Raw genomic sequence first — 21583 nt, 5'->3', positions numbered from 1 at the left:
TGAATATTTTTTTTGAGTATGTCGAGAAATAAAAATCAATTTCTCCATTGAAGCGTAATTGAGTTAAACAAACTTTCTATCGGAACAATAAATCCGAATGTTTATTTTTCATTATTTTAATTTACGTCAATAAAATAATGTTGGGTAATAATAAAATTTGCAATCGTCGATATAACAAATGTTTGCTTTAAATTAATATCCATTAGCAGAAAAATGTTTTTCAAAATTTGAACAAAATAATTTTCTTCATCAAACAAATATCATATTGTTAATAAATAATCTATGGAAGAATAATTATAAAAAAATTTTTTTACGAGAACGTTGAAAATTTTTCAGTGATAGAGTTTATCATTATTATTATTATTTTTTTTTATGTATTATATTTAAGGCGGTATTATGTTTATACTCTAGTCTTTCACGGGGCATTACAAAAACGATTCGCTGATAGGGTAAATTCAGCCGCAGCGGCAATTCAACAAAGTTCTCTTGTGCTTTAAAGAGAAAACAGTCCTTATACGTCTTATACGAAGTTCTAACAGCCTCTAAAAGACGTTTTACTCGGTAATTTGAATACTTGAGATCTGTATACTATATACTATACATATATATGAGGATAACTAAGGTATAATTTTTGCTGTGAGTATCGTGGGTACTACAGCCATAAGTTTATAAAATTACACGAATTTATTTTAAGTTGTACGAGCAGAGCGAACTAATAGTCAGGCTTTAAACTCCTATAACTACTTCCAGTTAATACAAATACCTAAACTAAAATAAATAATTATTAAGTGGTTACGGTAAGACTACTCTTATACTTTTGTTATTTTGACGACTCGCTTAAAAAACTCCAGATTTACTTCATTTGCGCAATTTTCTTTCATCACGGTACTCGGACTGATGAATGTGAAAACTCACTCTCGATTTTATACAATATAAAATTTCATAAAATAAATTATTAAAAAAAATGTGTTTATTAATTTCGACGGAATAATAATTATTCTAATTAATTAAATGTAGCAATAGTCATCCTTATTATTATTATTATTATTATTTTCATTATTATCATTATTATTCATATTAATTAAATATAAATTAGTAAATTCGAAGGCTAAATTTTACTACTGTAAATTTTCACATAAATTCGTGCTATTTATATTTATATTATGTATGTTGTTCTAGATTCCAGAATTTGTATATTGAAATTTAATGAACACATTCACACACAAATTTCTCTACCCTCATGAATTTTAATTTATACCTTCATATTTTAATTTCCATTATTATTATCATTTAGTTATTTATTTTCGATGCTTCTCTAAGCTCGGAATTATAATATAATGCGACACAATTAAATAAAAATAAATCGCACACTATATTAAGCATTGATAAATATTTATTTAATAATTCCCTAACAAAATCAAAGGATTATTACGGAGATTGAAGATTTTTCACCCGATGTACTGAAAAATAAATCAAAAGTTACCGGGATTGTTCGATAGACTAACCACATATATTGAAAGAGCGACAATCTATTGCAGAACCAATACTCAACGAATTCAATACGAGGTCTTGAGTTTCTATATCTCATGTCTGCAAGGTTGCCGCCGACTGCGAACAGAAAGTCCCTACTCTACCTTACCCCCTGACTCCTAGCTTCTGCTCATACCCATACCAGCGAATCAGTATGTGTAACCACGAAAGAGTCTCCAGACACTCTTTCACTCTATCTCCACGGTATAGTCTGTGGACTCGAAACTTCTGGCCCCCTTTTCAATCTAACAAAATTGATGTCTACACATCTCCAGACGATATTGTATCGCCAGTTCTTCAGTTCCATTTCTGTTCCAGCGCTCTCTACGGTGATACTTGAACTTCTTTTCAAACACCAATAATACATTTTTATTATTTATCTGACACATTTTTTCACTTTTGTCGTCGATCAAAGCCAAAGGCTATTATCAATTAAGTATCAAGTGCACAGTGGACAATTTTTTGTTAAATCTAACGCTTAACGAAAGTTTTTATAATTTACACGATGGCTAAAAATTTTTTCTGTATATATTTTCTACGATGTACGATTCAGTCACTATACAATGATCCATTTAAATCCTCTTAACTTAATCAACGATTGACGTTCTTGACATTCAGCAAATAAATTATCTCTCTTCAAAGGGCAATGTATTGATCGCTTTAAATCACTCTTAGTCCGCTAATTATCTTAATGCTTCTGAAGGCATTGCTTTAACTTGATTAATGTTTAATTATGCGTTGCCAAAGCGCCAAGAAGTAATTACCGTGTAGTAATTTTGTAACTGAATTATTTAACTCTCAATAAAAAAGTCAACTAATCGATAAAGTTTTAATTTGATTTCGCTGAAAATTGAGCTAATGTAAAGAGTCTAAATCATAATTCAAAAAAAAATTACAAAGTAAAAACGACAATAGGTATATTTTTACATATAATGTAAATGATAATAATATTGCTGTAGAAGTAAAAAATTTTTAAAACTTAAACGCGTTGATTTTAGAATAAGATATAAGATTATAAAATTAAAAAAAAAATTTATTTATTCAATCTCGAGTGAACAAGATAAGAACTAATAAATACTATGAGACAAATTGAAATAAATTAAAAACAAAAACAGTGAACAACGATCAGATTCCAAAGTGTTTAATTGACTAACTAATAGACAAAGAAGTTAATCCATGCGGATTTATAACAGTGAGATGAACAATCTTGAATAAAACTTCGGTAAATCTGATTGAAACAAAGTTCGAAACGTGAAACAGAAATGTATAACAGAACGTCACAATGAGTACATGAAGCTATGGATTCTACAAGATTATATGGATGTATATATATATATATATATATATATATATATATATATATATATATATATATATACATATATATATATATATATATATATATATATATATCTATTAGTCATTGTCTCAGTGAGGCGTCAGTTTACCAGAGTTGTTTTGCAAACTGAATTTCACCATTGTCGAGAAGTTGCCAAGAGTACTGGGTTAAAGAAAAGGCGACATTAGATTAAAGGAACACATAAATAAGCATACATGCATGTATTAGTGCAAAGTGCATGGTGTAGTTTGATAAGGTCGCATAAAGCACTACATCACCATGATAGCGTCACAAGAAATCGTAAGTTGTAAGTTGTAAGGGAAAATGGATGATGTATTATTATATATATATAGATTGCAGCGTATCTCAACCGATCAATCTAATTATTCTATACAAATACTCGCGCACAATAGCTCGAGATCTATACTTGTATAATAAATTGTCACGTCACTTGAAACTGACTCTTTGAGCAGCTCGTCATTGATATAACTGCAGAAAGTATCGAGTATTGAGTATCTAGTATTGAGTTCCGAGGTGTCGGATAACGAGGAAGAAAATAATTCGACGGTAAAGGAGTCGGTAAAAATCGATAACAAATCTCACGGGGTAGAGGTATGCTTCGAAGTTCTCACGAGGGAGCTTCTGAAAGATACACAACGTCACTCTTCAGCGATATATTACTGATACAAACGAGCCAAATCCTCCGTCCTCATTTTAACACGATGGTTAAAAGAACTGAGGGATATGTATATAGCAATTTTTCGCGAATAGAACAAATGAACGAACGAATGACTATAACCATCCGGGGAGTCGGCTCAACTAATCTGGCAACCCTGTCCTCCGTGAGGAGTTTCGTTTCCTCTGGGAGCCATTTTACAACGGCTGTCATTTTCATTTCCAATGACCCTCTGGAGATGTTTACTTCGATGTTTGTCCGATGTTTTATTTTTAGATGCCCATTGTCCTATATTATATTGTTTTGATATTCATTATTTTCTCGTTACCTTTATTTGGGAATAAGCTATAAAACTGAAGCATACTCCTGCTGTTGAATATATATAAATTGGAAATCTAAACTGTACATATTTTTATTTCTTATTGTAAAATTAAATTGTGGCTTTTATTCATGAATGATAAGATTTTTTGGATTATTATTCATTGAAAAAAATACATTTTTTACGATGTAAATAAACATGGAAAAAATTAATTGTTGTTACAGAAAATGGGAACAGTTCACGGAGAAGAACTGCCTTATATTTTCGGAGCTCCGTTAGTTGACGGATTTGGATATTTTCGAAGATCTAATTACACTAAATCGGATATGATAATGTCTGAAAGTCTGATCCAAGCTTTCGCCAACTTTGTGAAGTCTGGGTAAGTTTATTTACTAATTAATTTTATAATTGACATATTTCAGAAGCTCAACTATCTAAATATCTGAAAGAAATTTTATAGTAGACAGCTCTGTTGTTCTATTGTATCAGAGATGAATTCATTTATAATGAAGATTTCAAATAAATCTATGCATATAGGAGCGCGTGCGATGGTAAAAACTGAAGATACGTCGAATAAAAAAAAATCTGCATGAAAGTTCCATAAGAAAAAATATTCAAACTGTTCGCACAAACGATAGACTATTTTCCATATTCATAAATTCCGTACCAGCTTAACGCGCATGAGTTCTCGAATTATATTTATCATGAAAAAACATTTGAAGCTATCCAATGCGCAGCAATTTGGCGAGGTTTATTGTTAAAAAATACTGTTACTTTATTTAAATAATACATATTGTTTACTTTTTATAAAAATAATTCTCGAGGCGGTGAAATCGCGACGTTGATTGATTAAATTCAAGCGCAAATGCTTTATAGTCTCTAGAAACTCCAGTCTTCAGCTCTGGGATATAATTTATATTTTTTGATAAAATAAACTTCATATTGAAATGAAATTTATTAAGAAAATATTTTGACACTTTTATTAGCTGCTGAATCAACATCTTCTATTGATTTTGGAAATTAAATATTAAAAACTCTTTCTAAGCTAAAATTAATTTAGTTTGCATCTCTCAGTAATAAAAATCAAATGTCGCTTTGGAAACCCATTCAAATATGCTCTCATGCCATCACAAGCTTGCGCAAATTATTATGTCCTGCTGAATAAATGTTGTTTCACAGTTAATTCGATCTCTAGTATCTATTTTAATATTTAGATAGTCATTATTTGCTTTTATTTGTCAATAGATGGTTTATAATTATCATGAAAAACAAAAAACTAAACATGAGCATGTATGACCGTATCGACTCAAATCAGGACATGCCAAGTCATAAATGAACCAAACAAAAATTTTTTCCATGGATATCCAACAAGACTCTAACCATTACATTCAATAGGAAACCAAACGTGAAACTAAAAAAGTATCCAAATTATGGTATCGAAATAATTACAATAATTGAACCCCGAACCCGGAGCTATTGTACTGGTACCGTTCGGAAAGTAACAATCATAACTCTCGTCAGCTCGTTATTGTTCTCGAAACAACCTAGATCATCGGACACACAGGCGAGGAGGATACATATCTCTTATCAGCGCCGCCGCAGTGTCTCTATCTGCGCGTAAACACAAACGTACTTACCGGGGGTTATCTAAGTGCAGCAATCGCCAGCAATTGACTTTTTGCCCTGGAAACGTGTACCGAGCATTACAGGTGGGCGTGTCTGTACAACCACAAAAGCAATTTTCTGTGCCCAGACAATGAGTCTTCGCAGTGGTTACGAATAATACCTTCGCCCCCTCTTCTTCACCTGGCAGAGCAAAGGCCAGTAACGACCTCTAACAATCCCGGCAGAAAGTATAACTATTGCCACGAGATCACTAATAACGCTAGCACATATACATAACCTAACAACGCACTTTATACACAACAACAAAGCTTACGCTTCAACTTAAACGTTTAGTTAGAAAGTTGGTATATAACTAGCTACCGTGGAAAGTTATTGGCGACATATGCGCGACCCTCGACCTTGTACTGTGCCTAGACTCGCAAACGAACTATACAACTACCCTACCAGGAATAGAGGAATAGAACGAACGAACAGTTACCGCTTCCTCATTCCATGAATATGCAAAAGGCGCCAGACGATATTTCAGTTACTACAACAGTCGTTCGCTCCGGGCGATATTCCGTTCTCCAGATGAAATTTGCTTCGTCGATATACCCGAATTATACGAAGTTCGTATAGCTATACTCTCGAACGCTGATACACTATCAAATCATGTTTATGAGGAAGATGTAATGGTATTGGATGCCACTGCTGCTACCAAGTGATATCTTGTCACATCGATGACGAAAGCATAGCAGAAGGCGAAATGAAGAACAGAATATCTTCAAGAATATCTCACTCCTCGCTTGGCAAACTATCCGGGTCCAAGACACCGCGGACAGCTGCTGGGGATTAAAAAACTCAACCCTCAGTCATCTCGGGGGATCAGTCTCTAAGATCCTTCGTCGTCACGTACTGATCACTTCTGAGGTGATAGCTGACAGCTTTATCTTATTCTGGACCTTCTTTGCACTTATTCCGTTGACTTGATTATATTCTTCCGTGAAAAAATTTTCTATGACCAATTTTCATACTGGAGTACGTATGAAAATAAAAAAAGTAATTTATTATAGTTTTTAAATTTAATCTGGAAATTTATACGCCTAATAGAGATATTAGGACATATCAGAAAATTTTTCGCAGGTTGGTTTGAATTCAGATGAAAGGATATTTTTCTAAAATAAAAGAAAATGATAGGATACCTATACGAGTTTTTAATTTCCTAAAGCAAATACGAAAATTTGTCGAGTAGATAGATAATGTCAACATTAAATGACAAGAGCAAAGAGACTAAACTACCTGACTGGAAATCAAAAAGGAAAAGATAGAAACAGGAAAAATGTGATAGCTTTTCCTCTTTCTCATCCGTAGAATTTTTAAAAATTACCCGGTCGTCGACGGACAAATACGAATTTTATTGATTCGATGACGGAACTCGCTAAATGTCAATATCGCTAACGACGTTACTTTTTTCCAACATTTTTCGGTCATTGGGAAGTATAGATATATATATTTTCACATATATTTCTATATCTGTGTAATAAATGTATAGAGTATAAACGAGAGAAAGATGAGACTCGTGAAAAACTGATTTTTAATGTTTACCGTCCGAAATTTCATTTCATTTATTAAACTGAATGAAAAAAAAAAAAAAAAAAAAAAAAAGGACTCCGACAGATTCATATTTTTTTTTTGATAAAAAATTTTTTCATCATTATTGCATTACTGTAATGATAATATGAATGAAAATGTATGTAGAATATATTTCTTAAAAGCAAAAAGAAGTAATATTTTTTATAATAATTATTTTGCACTTATTAAATTCGTTTACATTGTGAATAAAGCGGCATGAAAATGTTGAAAAGTGTACAATGCGTTACAATGGTATTGAGTCTCACTTTTGTGCAATTTTTATTTTTTTATTATCATCATTATTATTGTTATTTTTTTTTTGGCTGACACACCCACGTATTTTAATAACGACGCTTTTTATCTACATGCTCACAGAGAGAATATTCGAGTTACGAGCGTTGCAAACAGTAACTAAAATTCATTTTATTCTTGGAATATTCTCATTAGTACCGACAAAGAGACGGCAACTTTGTCGCTGCTTTGCGTAAGCCATCCTTTTTCACCCATGTCTAGCGTAGTCAAACTTTTGTTGTCGGACGTTTCTCATATCGCGAACGCCTTTTACATTTCTACTTTTATTCATTTATTTTTATCCCTGCATATGTACCTGATGTTACGCGACCCGCGGTATCAATAGACATTCGTTATGATATCACGTGTGATATGATTTTTTTGCAGCAAGGTTCATGAAAATTTACTGACAAAGGCAAATTCTGCTGAAACTACGGCAGGTCACATTACAATTGGGATTTTTGCCCGGGCACAACTGCCGGTATAAGTAAATTAATACAGAAAAGCGAATTTGAATAGCGGAAATCCATTTTTCACATTCCCAGTGGAAATAACAACTGTCTTATAAAAAAAATTTTAGTTTATTTTTGTATCGTATTATTTTTGTTCCAAACAATATATAAATTCTTTAACTAAATTTTTCCCTCAGGGGAAATGTAGTTTTCTGGTAATCGGTTTTTCATATATTAGCATTTTTTAACTTTTTAAGCTTGAATATAAATTGTTTGCTTTTTTGATGGCTAAATTTTTCAACATCGTTACTGAAAAAAAAAAAAAAAAAAAAAAAAAAAAAGCAATTATTTTTGTCATCTATCGTTTTATTTGATTCAAACGGAATTATTTCGAATATTATTTTTACACTGATACAAAATTTTATTTTATCTAGAAAAAAATTTTGAGGCAAAAAAATTATTTCTGAAAATTTATTTGTCGTATCTATCAAGTTTGACTGTCACCTGATTTTTTTTTAAACGAAAAATGAAGAAGTAACATTTTGAAATTTAAAAAATAGTTTTTCTCTAGTAGTCAATTTTTTTAATTATACAAAATTGAATCACCACATATAAAAACGAAATCCTCAAATTTTTCGCCAATTAAAATCACATTTACCCGCGATTAATTGTCATGTAAATTCGAATCCCTCGTGAAAGGAATTATCACGGTGGACTGCAGGAATTATGGGTCAGTTATCCAGCACGTCTAGTTAAACTTAACCGCATACTTGACCGTTTTCACGACAGTCTTTTTCCATTCACTCGACTACTATTTTCCTGAACCTTCATCACACATGCATACACCCTTGTCTACAAATTAAATCCTCTGATGTAAGCCCGCACACTGAAACCCTTCATATCATATCACATCACTACATCCACAACACACACCTTTATCTGGAGCCCGACATACTACATGAAATTAAGTTAAACAACTCCCGTCATAACAATACTTCAAAATTATTCAGTTAGTATTAATATTACATAACAATTACATAATACACCCGTCAGTGGAGGGCCTTAATAATTTTCAGTCACCGCGTCTAGATGTAATTATGATTAAAATTACTAATTAAATTACCATATTTAAAGTTTTCCCGTGAAATAAGGTAATACACCGGTGATGTAATTATGCTGGGGAGAAATAATAATATGTATACATATTTAGAAAATGATATAATAGAATAAAATTTGTTTAAAACAAGTCAGCTTGTGCACAATTTATCCTAACTTTAAATTACTACGAGTAGAAGCTCTGTATGTTAAATGTTGATAAATACATATGTAAATACATCATATATCAAAATTTAACGAAACAAAAATACTTTTAGTTTAAAGTACAATCTAACTGGCTGACAGAAGTGCTAGTCCAAAGTTTTAACTGTAAATCGCGAGCTGCAAGCTCTATGTTTATATATGGGTATATATATATGTACTAACTTTTCGTAAATTTCTATGTGGCTAATGTATACATACATATGTTGTGGATTCAACGGAGTTAAGAAAACCCGTTACACGTTTATTTATTGCCACCACAACTAACAGTTTTATATACGGGAGTTCTAGTGGACTTGGATAAATAAAGAAAAAAAAAAGGAAAAATAAACAAAATAGAAAAGAGGGTTAACAGTAGAAAAAGAAACGGTGTATGGTGTATAGTGAGTATCTATATGTACTAGAAAAAGTACGAACGAAGAATCAGTGACGTGTGACCGTGGTAACTCCATCGTTGGTTGTTTCAGTATCAACTTTTGTCTGTATTTTTGTAACTTTTTTTTTCTTTTACACTTCGCTGTACAGCACTGCTCTTGTCTATGCCCATTCGCTGACAATAAATAAAATTCTGCTGAATTACAATGAGTTAATTTACGAGGCGCTGGCTGTATTGAAAATAACTTTTCCGGAATAATGTAAAGAAGCGATATTTTTTTTGGTTTAGTTTTAAGTTTTGTGATATGATACGAGTTAGTTTGTATTTATTTTTAAAGTTTTTTGATTTAAGTAGACATTTTTGTTCTCGATTTCGTTGGATTTAATTCAACCTTATTTTAAATTTATGATATGAATAAAATAAAAATCATTATTTAGAAAAAAAAAAAATTTTATCACAAATTGAAGCTGTTGGCTGTTTTATAAACTCTGAAATTCTAATTCGGTTGTATGAAAAAAAAAATTATTTCTTTAAATTTTAAATAATTTACGCACGCGCTAATAGTAAGTTATCAATTACTAGACAACAAATAAATGATAATTGATATTTTAGCAGAGATTAATTGAAATTAGCTTGATGAAAAGGTTAAGCATCGACATTGATAATCGGGCAATTATCATCGGGGTTTATGAGCGACAAGCGACAAGAGTAGTCTGATCGTTGAAACCTAACGAGATAGGGTTGAATCTTGACACTTGCAACAGGTAACTAAACTCAGTAGCTTAAGATCTGAGTTGTAGGTTGTAGGTTGTAGGCTGTAGGTTGTAGGTTGTATGTATGCGTGAATGGTTAAGTGAGAAATGCAGACATGTAGTAGATGGCGAGGCTTGGGGTTCAGTAGTTGCGCGAGAAAGGTTTAGTGGGTACAAGCGAGATGGTGTAGCTTGTGCAATCGATCTCAGGTAATTCCAGGAAGCAAATTAAGTAGGGCAATCTCGGTGAGGCGATAGAACGTGATTATTCTATTAAGGGGTGAATCGTGATGTTGAGGGAGCGAAAGTCTAGCGCTACTAAAGAAGAGAAGAGAGAAGATTCGTCGACGATAGAATCGATCCAGGCACTGGCTGCCGATGATATTAGTTCAGAGGTGGATCAGCAATTTAAAAAAAAAAAAGAGAAAAGAAAATAATAATAAAAAATAAATTAAAATAAAGCGCTTAAAAATTTCCAACAGCAATCAGAATAAAATTCAATGATTTCCCAGCGGACCGTAATTTTTTTAATCTCTCTTCTTTTCTCTGGTTATTATTTTTAATTTTTAATGAATCTATTATTTAATTAAAAAGTCTGTGGGGGTTCTATTCGAAGGAACTTAACTCTCTGGGTAGATTGTAATATTACTCCATAGAATTATTCAGGGCAACAGATCACCAAGATATTTAACTGATTTCACATTAACGCGGTTACCTGCTTGGCAAATACGATATTGCAATTGTAAACAATAATTTAGCATAATCGTCCGATCGAGTAAAGAAACACCACTGTTCACTGTTCGCTGTGTGTATATGTAACTACTGCTGCCGGGCTTACATAAGCATACACCTCTAGCCTCAGTGTCGGTTAAACATACAACTCGCCTCCAATAACCGCGAAACCGGCAATTGCAAACATGGGTGCGTAGTGGCCTCTCTGAGATATATATGCACACTGTTTTGAATGTATACACTATATCATGCCTCTTCGTATACTCGTTGTACTTTGCTATCGTAATTCTTAAGCAATCATCGTATAATGCAGACATACGTGATAATTATACGAGATTAAGCCTTTTAATTTTTTAATTATGCGTTGGATAATTATGAGATTGGTTGGAAAAGTTTGGACGAAAATTCTGGAGGAATTATTAAAAATACAACAAAAGTATAAGATACCTTTTTTGTGGAAAATTTAATTTTCTATAAGAAAGGTCTTTCTCAATTTTTTCGTATCGTTGATATTAAATGTATTATAAATTTAGCCAAGTGTTGTCAATTTATTTCAAAAAAATTAAATCAAGCAACGAAGGATGCGTAAAATATTTACATTATTTGTAATTAGAAATTTAAGGGTAAATACTTAATCATGTTGACGTTATAATTAAGAAAGATAATGAAATAATAATTTAATATTGTATTTCGAGAATTATTTATTAAACAAAATAACGATTGGACGAGTTTAATAGCTTGTAATTTAATGCTAGAAAGGAAGAACACTTGAGTCATGCGATAATTAAAGTTCCAGCTGAGACTAGAATAGAGTAAATCAACATAACCGCGGTGAACTTGCTCTCTTGCCAGTACTATAGTAGTATGGGAGAATAGGCGATGCTTGTTTCATGGTGATCGGCTCGGAAACAAACAAAGTGAGACCTCTAGCTAATGATAGAGGGAGAGAGAAAGCTCAAGCGATCGCCCGATACTGAGGGAGAGAAAGAGAGAGAGGATCGGAGGTATATATAATACTCTGGATAATCCTCCGGAGTTAACGTCAGTCAACGTGAATTACGTAATCGGAATAGGGAGACTGGAGGAGTTGAGTATCGCCCGTATTTATTCAAAATTATGGCCGATGCTTCTACTCGGCATCAGATAATAAATACAAATGGTACTTTATCCACTTTGATGTTTGATCCTATTTGTGTTACCGCTGCCAGCTGCCGGCTTTCATCCATCAAACCCACCGGAGCGCGAGTTTATAATGAAAAAATAACTAATAGTTTATATTGATTTTATTTCACTCGATATTATGAATTTTATGCTTTATAACATGATACTATCTGCTGAGCAAATGACTTTATCCAATCATTTAATAGATGTTTATTTTTACTTTATAAATAATACATCAAACGAATCAAAAAAAATTTTTTTCATGAATGATTGAATTTTTGTAGATTTTATTAATAATGGAAGATTTTATTTTGGTTTTTTATATTTTTATAACTCGCGGAAAATTAGCTATTGAGCTTTTTTTTTTAACATATGTACGGACATTTGTTAAAATAAATTTTTATTACACAGTTATATTTGGCTAAAAAAAAGCATGTTAATAAATAAAGTAAATAAAAATTCACTCGTGGAATGGAATAAACAAAATTGTATTTTGTCATATAAATCATTTATATGAGTTTTCATCGAGTATGCTGGCTAATAGATAATTCATATTATAGTTAACATATTATACTACCGTACACGGGAAGAACAAAATTACACTGCATATCCTCCCATACTATAGTCAGTGCTATCTGTGGTGAAAAAAAAATTTCAGATAATATCAAATATAATCCAGATTATACTAAATTATTTCTGTATTGTACTCAATCTTTTTTTTTTTGAGGTTTTTTGAGGTAAAAGATCCATGTAAGTAGTATGACTTAAATTCGGTCAGACTTAGTTAAATTCCTAAATTTCGCACTTTCAAGCATTTCCAAAGAATTATCCCTTGACAAATTTTTCCAAAAATTACCGTTTCTAAAAGTATAAATTAAATAAAACAATCTGAAACTATAATATTAAAATTCGGAGCTGCAAGAACTCTCAGTCCTTTTTTTGGCGTATTAAAAAATATAATCCTAAACAGTAAACACAATTTGTGAACGGTAAAACGATTACGTGAACATAAAGTTATTGATCCGAAGTTAAGTATCTCCAGGGACTTAATATATAGATTTATCCTGTTGCTTGCTCATATAAAGCAATTGGATCTTCTGCAGGGGCCGTCTTTCTCTAATGTCTGTCTGATTTTCTCGTCAGTATCGATCGACGCTTCAATTATCTCGTTATTTCGATCACGTAGTATGTAGTATGTGTTAGCACGAGGGACACGATCTTGTCGATCGGTGCAGTAGAACATAGGACATTGCTTCCAGAGAATTGCAACAGGATTGCCTGGCACCTAAATACCCTAAAATTATCCCGCTGCCTATTACTACGGTATAGAATGGAAGGGCTTTAACGTTTCTGTCTGTCGGTGAGATTCGAATCGTCATTCGACGCTACTCAGTTATCTATCTCATGTGTGTAGTATGTATAGTTGAACTGCGATTCAGTTGAAAGCACAGTTACGAGTAGAGGAAACAGTATTGAGATAATTCAAACACATTCACATACACACATCAAACCACGGCGCTTTTCTCTCTCAACTCATTCAATGTCATTGCCACACCCTTTTGCTACCCTACCTCAACAGAATATACCTTTAAATGTGTAGACATAGATATATACAAGTATTTCCGCAGGTTACTGCTAAATTCGCTACTCGCGTACCTTAATTACGAGACAAATCGCTAATGACTAGCGCTTTCACAATTACCTGACGATACAGCACGGTACCTTCGACTGCCGAGAGATAGGAATGAGCGTACAGATGAGCTATAACGGATCCAATACCACTACACTCCGGCGCACCGAAATAACGCATTTAGCTCATTACAACTCTTTAAATAATTAAACATTACTCCGATACCAAACAACGCGTAACAAATACCCGCAGATACGCCCGACAAAAATATTGATTTTAATTAAACAGTGGTTCACAAAATTACTCGGAAAATTTTACTATAATTAATTCTTAATTGAATATTTATATTTAAAATAAAATGTTTAAAATGTTCAATATTTTACTGAGAAATCAGCTTTTAAACTATCATAAAGTTTCTTTCTTCTAATGCTAGATTTTTGTAATATTATAAAGCAAGTAGCGTAAAATTTATTATTTGAACTTTACTTTAACTTCATCTAATTTATAGTCACATTTAATTTCAATAATTATCATTTATCTCAAGCTCGAAGTTATTATTTAAGTAAAAATTTGTTCAATCATTGACAGGCAATCAAAAATTGAATAGATAAAAGCACAAAGCTAATGTTAAGCCAACTAATGTCGATAATGGATTAGTAAAACTTTAAGTATTTACTACTGCTGCACACACTTCTATTATATATGTATCTGCATCAAATTTATCGACTTTCCAAGTTGTTATTAATGCATTAATTATTTTCAGACACTAATTGCTAGTTTCAAAACCACACGCATGCACTCCCTTTCACAGCTGTATTAATTGGAGTTCTATGTTGTTTCCTTAATCCAGTTATATATAACCAATAACAATAACAATTTATCATAAATTAGCATCATTTTGACGATTGCCAAAGTGTGAACAAATCTATTTGTCTATTTTTTTCACAGTTATACTTATGAATAATATTGCGACGAAACAGTGGATAAGCATCAAAAGATAAATTAATATTTCAAAATCGTCTGATTTGCTTTAATATTTAAAGCCAATTACTGTCATTATTTTGCTTCTGCAACATCAACTCCCCGGTAACTGTATAAATAATTAATTTATGTTATGAAAGTTTGCATGAATCTCGTTTATCAATAAATTTGGGTATTCAGTTGAGCGTTAAATTTTTATACTTTTTTATCCAATATTTGTCACGTCATTTTCATTAAAAACAGACAAAAGCTGCTTTTTACCCAGATTTTTTCCTCCGGCTATTAGCGAAATAAACACCAATTTTTTTTCTCTTTTATAAACGCGTTTCATCCTGTATTTTTTTAATATTTCAATTTCAATGAAATAAAAATAATGTGATAAAAAAAAAAAAAAATTTATAAAATAAAAATTTGTAGATAATACCCGTGGAAAAAAAAATTCTGATCGGACCAATTTTTATATCTGGTCATATATGAATCAATCAACAAAATTAAAATTATAAAAAAGAAAACAAAAAGCTTCCGCGATAATAGAGTTATTATTTATTAATAAGAGTAAGAAAGGTGACTCGAAATTGTTTTTTTTTTTTATGAAGACAGCTTAAGCGTAATCAATTTAACGATACAGATAAATAAATTTAAATTCCAATTCTAAATACTCGTACGAAAAGTTATCTCTGTGAATTCTCACTGGCGGCTATCAGGGATGAAACGATTGGAGCGTGGAATGGAATTTCGGAAATGGGAGAACAAACGGATGCTCGCCTAAAGGCGTCGAGTGAACACCCGAACGCCTATCAGTGAAAATTCTTAGCTTGTCAGGCGTTAAGGCGATATTGGAAGTACGTGCTCTGGAAACCTATCCCTCGAATTTACACCCTATCCGAAGTATAGAGAGTACCCGTGTCATTACAACAGATCTTATTACCTTCGCTAACTACATGCATATAATATTATCTCCTATCTCTCTTCTATCTTCTATCTCTATTTTTGTTCCTGTGTCAAGTACAACTGAAGAGAACGAAACTTGGTTATTCGTGACTTGAGATGTCTCCGCAACAATTTGATTATGCTTTCACCGGCGTTCACTATTCGCTAATGGATCAATATTGTATCCAGAACGCCTAACTAATGGAATTTCGGTGTTCCTTGGTGTTACTAATAATAACTCTAACAAATCATTAAATGACAGTGTTCTTTTGATTCATTTGCTGAGAAAAAGGTTATATAAAGAAAAATATTGTATTTATTTTAAAATTTGACTTTCACATTGAGATATTTAGATCAAATTAATTTAATATACTCACCCGTGACTCAAAAAAATCAAACTCGAGAATAATAAAGAAAAAGCTCTTCTTTTAAGAATTTTAATAATTTGACAAAGCACTTGATTACATTTAAAAAAAAAAAAACTTGAATCAAGAAAATTATCTCGAACACGAAGAAGGAAGCAATTGAAAAATTACTTGTTAATTTCAAAAACTTGATTTTCAATCGAATAAGGAAAAAACTGAATGCTGATGAAAAAATATATGAATTTTTTTTTGGAACAATTAAGGAATGTTTTCGTTTAGCCGAATGACAGTAAATAAAGAAGTGATGGAATTAAAGAGTAAAAGAAAAATAATAATTTAAAATACTTGTCAAGATAATTGATAATTGGAAAATGGGTCTTGAGTAAATCGCATTTTAACTAACACTCGAGTACTAAACAATCCTTCGAACGATGAGAATGTCAGAGGCAGACGCCACTGGCGTCTCTGCTCGTTAGTAAGAACAGCAGATTTGGCCTCGAAACGAACCTCTACGTCTCGGGCTCGCTATATACCATCCTATCCGCCGTTGTTATTCTCTCTCCACGAAATGGAATGGAATTGGAAGCAAATTGGCAAACCGCCTCGAATTTTCAGTCTGTCTGTCTAGCTGTTAGTCCAAATCTCGCTCGAGTGGGGCATAAATAAATGACCTGTCATTTTAGATGATAACGTTAATATTTAATTGTGCGTTTATGAAATATATTTATTCTACTTTCCATTAATACTCTCTCTTTCCCTCCACTTGCTCCAAAATGTATGCCGTCAATATTTATAATCATCCTCGATTTCAATACTCACTTCTCTTTGGTAATAAAAATAAAACAAAAATTCATCCATGTGAGGAACCAATTAATTAGTGAAATTCTTTCCGGAGAATCTCAAAAAAAAAAAGAAATTTCTTCAGTATATATATAAAACGCAAATGAAAAGGTGTTCAATCGTCTATTCCCTTTCATACACACCCGGCGTTCAATTCACGCCGCTTTATTTCACGTAAATCTTGATCTCATTTTTAATTTAATTGGAATTATTAAATTCAAATGATTTAAATTTTATAAATTCTCCTGTTAGTTGCATCGATTTTTTTCTTTTTTTTTTTTTTCATCAACTTTATCAATAATTTTTCATTTACTGATAAAATTATCAAATAGTTGCATACCTCAAGCTTGAAGCGCAAAGAATGTGCTCTGCAACCAATGAAAAATAAAACAAATTTTGATAATGAATATAATACGGATATCAATAAATTCTTGAAATCGCCGATGATTACCGTTTTTAAGCACAAACGTTTTTATAAAATTTTGGGTCAATAAATATATATGTAAATAAAAAAATTAACATTTATAAATATCAACAAGAATGAAAATTTGAGCAGCTTTTAAAAAAAAGTTACATAAGCTTGGATTATGCCTTAAAGAAACCCCAAAAGTAAAGAGTTGTCGCAAAAACAAAAAAATTAATAAGTAAAAACTCTATTATTCTGTACGTGTTTAAAAGAGTTGTGGAAATAGCAGCTTGGGCTGGCCATTACCAATTTGAAACGCAATTCGATAATGCCACTAAGCGGCTTGAAGCTCCATTTTACAGCTAATCCGCAAAACGCACTCCACTAAAGTACTAAAAGTTCCATCGTAAAACTGCTTTTCTCTCTCTTTCTAAATTTGATCATGCTAGATATTTACATTTGGAAGTGAAGAGTGAGGAAATAAAGCTGCTTTGCTATCAAATGTATGGTAACATAATATTATGATTTCTCTGAGTAGCCAATTATGAGATCAAAGACCTCCAATCAATCGCCGTGTAAATTATTTAATTTTCCAGATAAACATGCGACGTTTACGTCAGTCCTCTTACGAGTGATTATTATTTAAAAAGTGCAGTAAAGAGTCAAGTCCTTTTGAGCGGCTAATAAGTTAAGTATTTGCACTGAAATTTTGATCGATGAACCAATTAATTCAGTATTTTTAAATCGGTTTTACGAATGCTAATTACGATTCTACTTTTATCTCGCTCTTGAATTTAAATTAACGATCCGGTTATCTCGTCAACTGGACGAGCTGTCCGAAGGATTATTGACGGTCATGCGCATCATGTATGTACAACCGCATAATTACTCTCCGCATCCTCAGTACGAGATAACGGCAATCGAATCAGGCAAATCTGACGTCAGACACGTCGAGATATCACCGTTCTACTGTCGGATTACCAAATTCACATTAAAAATGATTCATAGGTTCGAAAATTATTTTTAATTTTCATATTTATTTTAGATTTTTCAAACATTATAATTTTTTATGGAATCAGACCTAAATATATCAAGTCTTTGGACACGTATCTAGAATCAAATATCACTTAATTAAGAGTTTTCTCCATTATTTGGTCATATATTAGCCAGAAATTAATTAACAAAACTACCAGGTTTGTTTAACATGTACTCAAAGGATGTCAAGAATGTCCTGTGGTCAACGTAAACACAACCACGAATAGTACCTTACTTCCTGCGTCCAGCATGAGCTAACGTGCTTCCAAAGTAACCGGAAGTGCTTGGTACACTCGTGGATGCCCTGAGACACAACCTCGCAAACTAGCTATTAACATCAGACTCCCCCGCCAAAATATACAGCGACCACTAACAAATAGTTTCCGTTACTATTAAACTACCCTCTTCTCTACCCTAAACAATCACAATATCAGAGACGTTTTCGCTGACAATCAACTTTAATTACTCGTTACAGAAACCCCAATGCATACGAGCACCACAGAAATGAAAGAAATGAGGCTCAAATGGCAATCACTAAAGAAAAAAACAAGTTTCGGTCGATCAACTGGGAGCAGTACGATCCTGTTCATCAGAAATACTTGGAAATTAGTGAGTATTCGTATTTATATGTAATTAATTTATAGAGAGAGCAATTTATTCTAATATTTGATGCAATATAATAAAGAATAATTTTTGTTTTCGTTAAGGAAAATTTACTATTAGTTTATTTTAATATTTTTGCAAATAAAATTTTCCATATACTACAATTAAATGTAATACTTCGAGCCCATCAATAATTTAATATTCTCCTAATAAAAATAGTTTTTTCATTAATAAAAATATAAAAATATAACTGTGATAAAAGTAAATGCATTTTTTACTGCAGCACAGTTTCAATCATTTTATTGTATGTTTTTTAACAAATAATAAAATTGATGTATTAAATAATTATTTTAAATATTCAATACTCTATACAAATGAATTTCATATAAAAAAATAAATTTTTCTCTCAGTTTATAATGAATATCCATATTTTTTTCTCGAGACCCGAGGCATATATTTGCCGCGTTAACAAGTCCTACTCCCCCAAAAACCTCTCGGATTTTTCTATGGACCATTAGGTAGTTTTTTTATGTCCCATTAACCATTTCAATAAATAAATAAATAACAAAATTCTGTCATACGTCCGTCGACATACATGTATGTATGTATATATGTAAAAGTATATGGACTTACAATTGATTAACTCTTAAAATAAAATGTTAAGTCTGTGAATTTTCAAAAGCTGATTTCAAGCTTGAAAGCTTCCAAGGGCTATCACGCGTATCACGATTTTGCGTTTCACTGAACGAGATGCTTTTATACTTGTGCTTTTTAGACGAGGAGGATGAAAAATAGAATAAAGTATAAAATAGAGATAGATAGACAGAGACAGTGTAGTATAGGGAAAAAAATTCAAGAGGACGTCAGTGGGCAAAGTCAATGCGAAAACTCGAGCACTCGAGCGTAAAAAATCGAATCCACGTCATAGACATTTTCGGGCCAACTAAGATAAAATATGTCTGAGCTCTTGAGCCTTTGATAGTTCAAATAAAAATGAATGATAAAATAAAACTCTGTATATACACACCAGTCACTATAAATCTATCTATCTATCAATGACATACTTCTGTCAAGAAATTATAATCGACGAGGCGCGAAAGTATAAGGAATGATACGTACACTTTAAACTTAAATTTTTCCTCAAAGAAATGACGTTCCTCGTTATTCCATGCAACCGACATCATCGCTCAATCCTCTCTATATTACTCTAGCTCACATTATACGTCTTTAGACTCACTAGATATTCATGCTTCAAGTAATATTCCCAAGATTCTAACGTCTGCAAATAAGGAACTCTCTTGTGTACTCAATAAAAGTACTATGAAATATTCTTATATTTATAAATAACATAAATTATCGTTGTATTTTCAAGAACCCGCATCCAATTATCCTTAAAATGAGCGAAGAAAAGCGACAATAAGTTTTTCATTTTTGTTATTACAAATTTCTGATTTTGATAACATAAAAAACTCTTCTTACGATCAATAATTCTCAAGTAAAATTTTATCTTTAATAAAAAAAAAAAAAAATTCATTTTCTATTCCTACCACAAACTTCAATTTAATTACTCCGTAAAAAATTTTTTTGAAAAAATACTCCACTTGTAACAATTTCAGAAATCTATGAACACAATTTTTTTACAATATTTTTTTCAACACTAATTAAATTGATAAAGAAAACCAAAAAATAGTCGAATATTTGTTGATATCAGTATCATGTGATTCAATTACCGACCCTAAATAAATAACCACAAGTAAACAATAAGCAAAAAAAAAATAAGAATATCTTCAATCGTACTATTTTATATCACACGCGTAAACTCAGCAAAAAATCGCAGCTGAACGTGATAGGGGTCAGGATTAATTATCTCTTCTTAATCTATTTCATACACAAGCCAACTAAATTAATTACCCAAGACTACAGTTACACACTCGAGGATTTTTTTATTTTGACTCAACTTAACTTACTTTAATTTAGTTTTTATTTTGCTAAAATAATTTATCTATTTTATCGGGTGCTATTTATCGTGATAAATCACCTCCTATTTATAATGTAGTAACAAATAGCAAAAAACAAATGCTAAAATTTCGGACGTGATTTAAAGAGCAAGAAATTTTTTTGAGTTGAAGAAATTTTGTCACGGAAATAAAATTTGTAAATATTAAAATAAAACAATCGAATAGAAAAATCCGTTGACTTTTGGTGTACTTGGCCCTGTAACATCGTAAAATGAGAGTATCCGAACTGCCAGGAGCGTCGAGTTAAACTACCAAGAGATAAAAACGAATGATGCTGTCCCAGCATCGATTAAGTTTCAGTATTGCCAAGTTAATGGCACTAGAACGTCACCGGAGGGCCAGAGACCAAAACAACAAATTGCTATCATAACTAACCCTCCGCCCTTTATATCCCGTAAGCCCCCGAAGCACTCAACTATATTCCAAACCGATTTCTGTATGTGCCTCTACTCCTACCCAAGTTACCTGGACTCTCTATTGCACTGTATCCCTTATGTACTCCCATAGTCGGTGTATGCTTCGTTATACATATTTGGCCCACGTGTGTGTAATATGTAATATATAATAGCTCGGCTCGGCTATGTATTGCTGCA

General features: G+C 31.9%; 1 protein-coding gene across 1 annotated transcript in view; it reads left to right on the top strand.

Annotated features, from left to right (window-relative positions):
• Nlg-4 (neuroligin 4) overlaps positions 1-21583 on the top strand; it is a 139081-nt gene that overhangs the window by 97162 nt on the left and 20336 nt on the right. The window contains exons 7-8 of the mRNA XM_074255841.1: positions 4089-4243; positions 18845-18978. Of these exons, the coding sequence (XP_074111942.1) occupies positions 4089-4243; positions 18845-18978 (289 nt within the window). The remainder of the gene's footprint in view (positions 1-4088; positions 4244-18844; positions 18979-21583) is intronic.

Source organism: Cotesia typhae, unplaced genomic scaffold (genome assembly GCF_013202065.1).
Source record: "Cotesia typhae breed Kobodo isofemale line unplaced genomic scaffold, CoteBio_Ctyphae scaffold_152, whole genome shotgun sequence".
NCBI classification, from domain to species: domain Eukaryota; kingdom Metazoa; phylum Arthropoda; class Insecta; order Hymenoptera; family Braconidae; genus Cotesia; species Cotesia typhae.
Note: the sequence above shows the minus strand (reverse complement) of the source record. Positions and strands in the feature narration are given on the sequence as shown.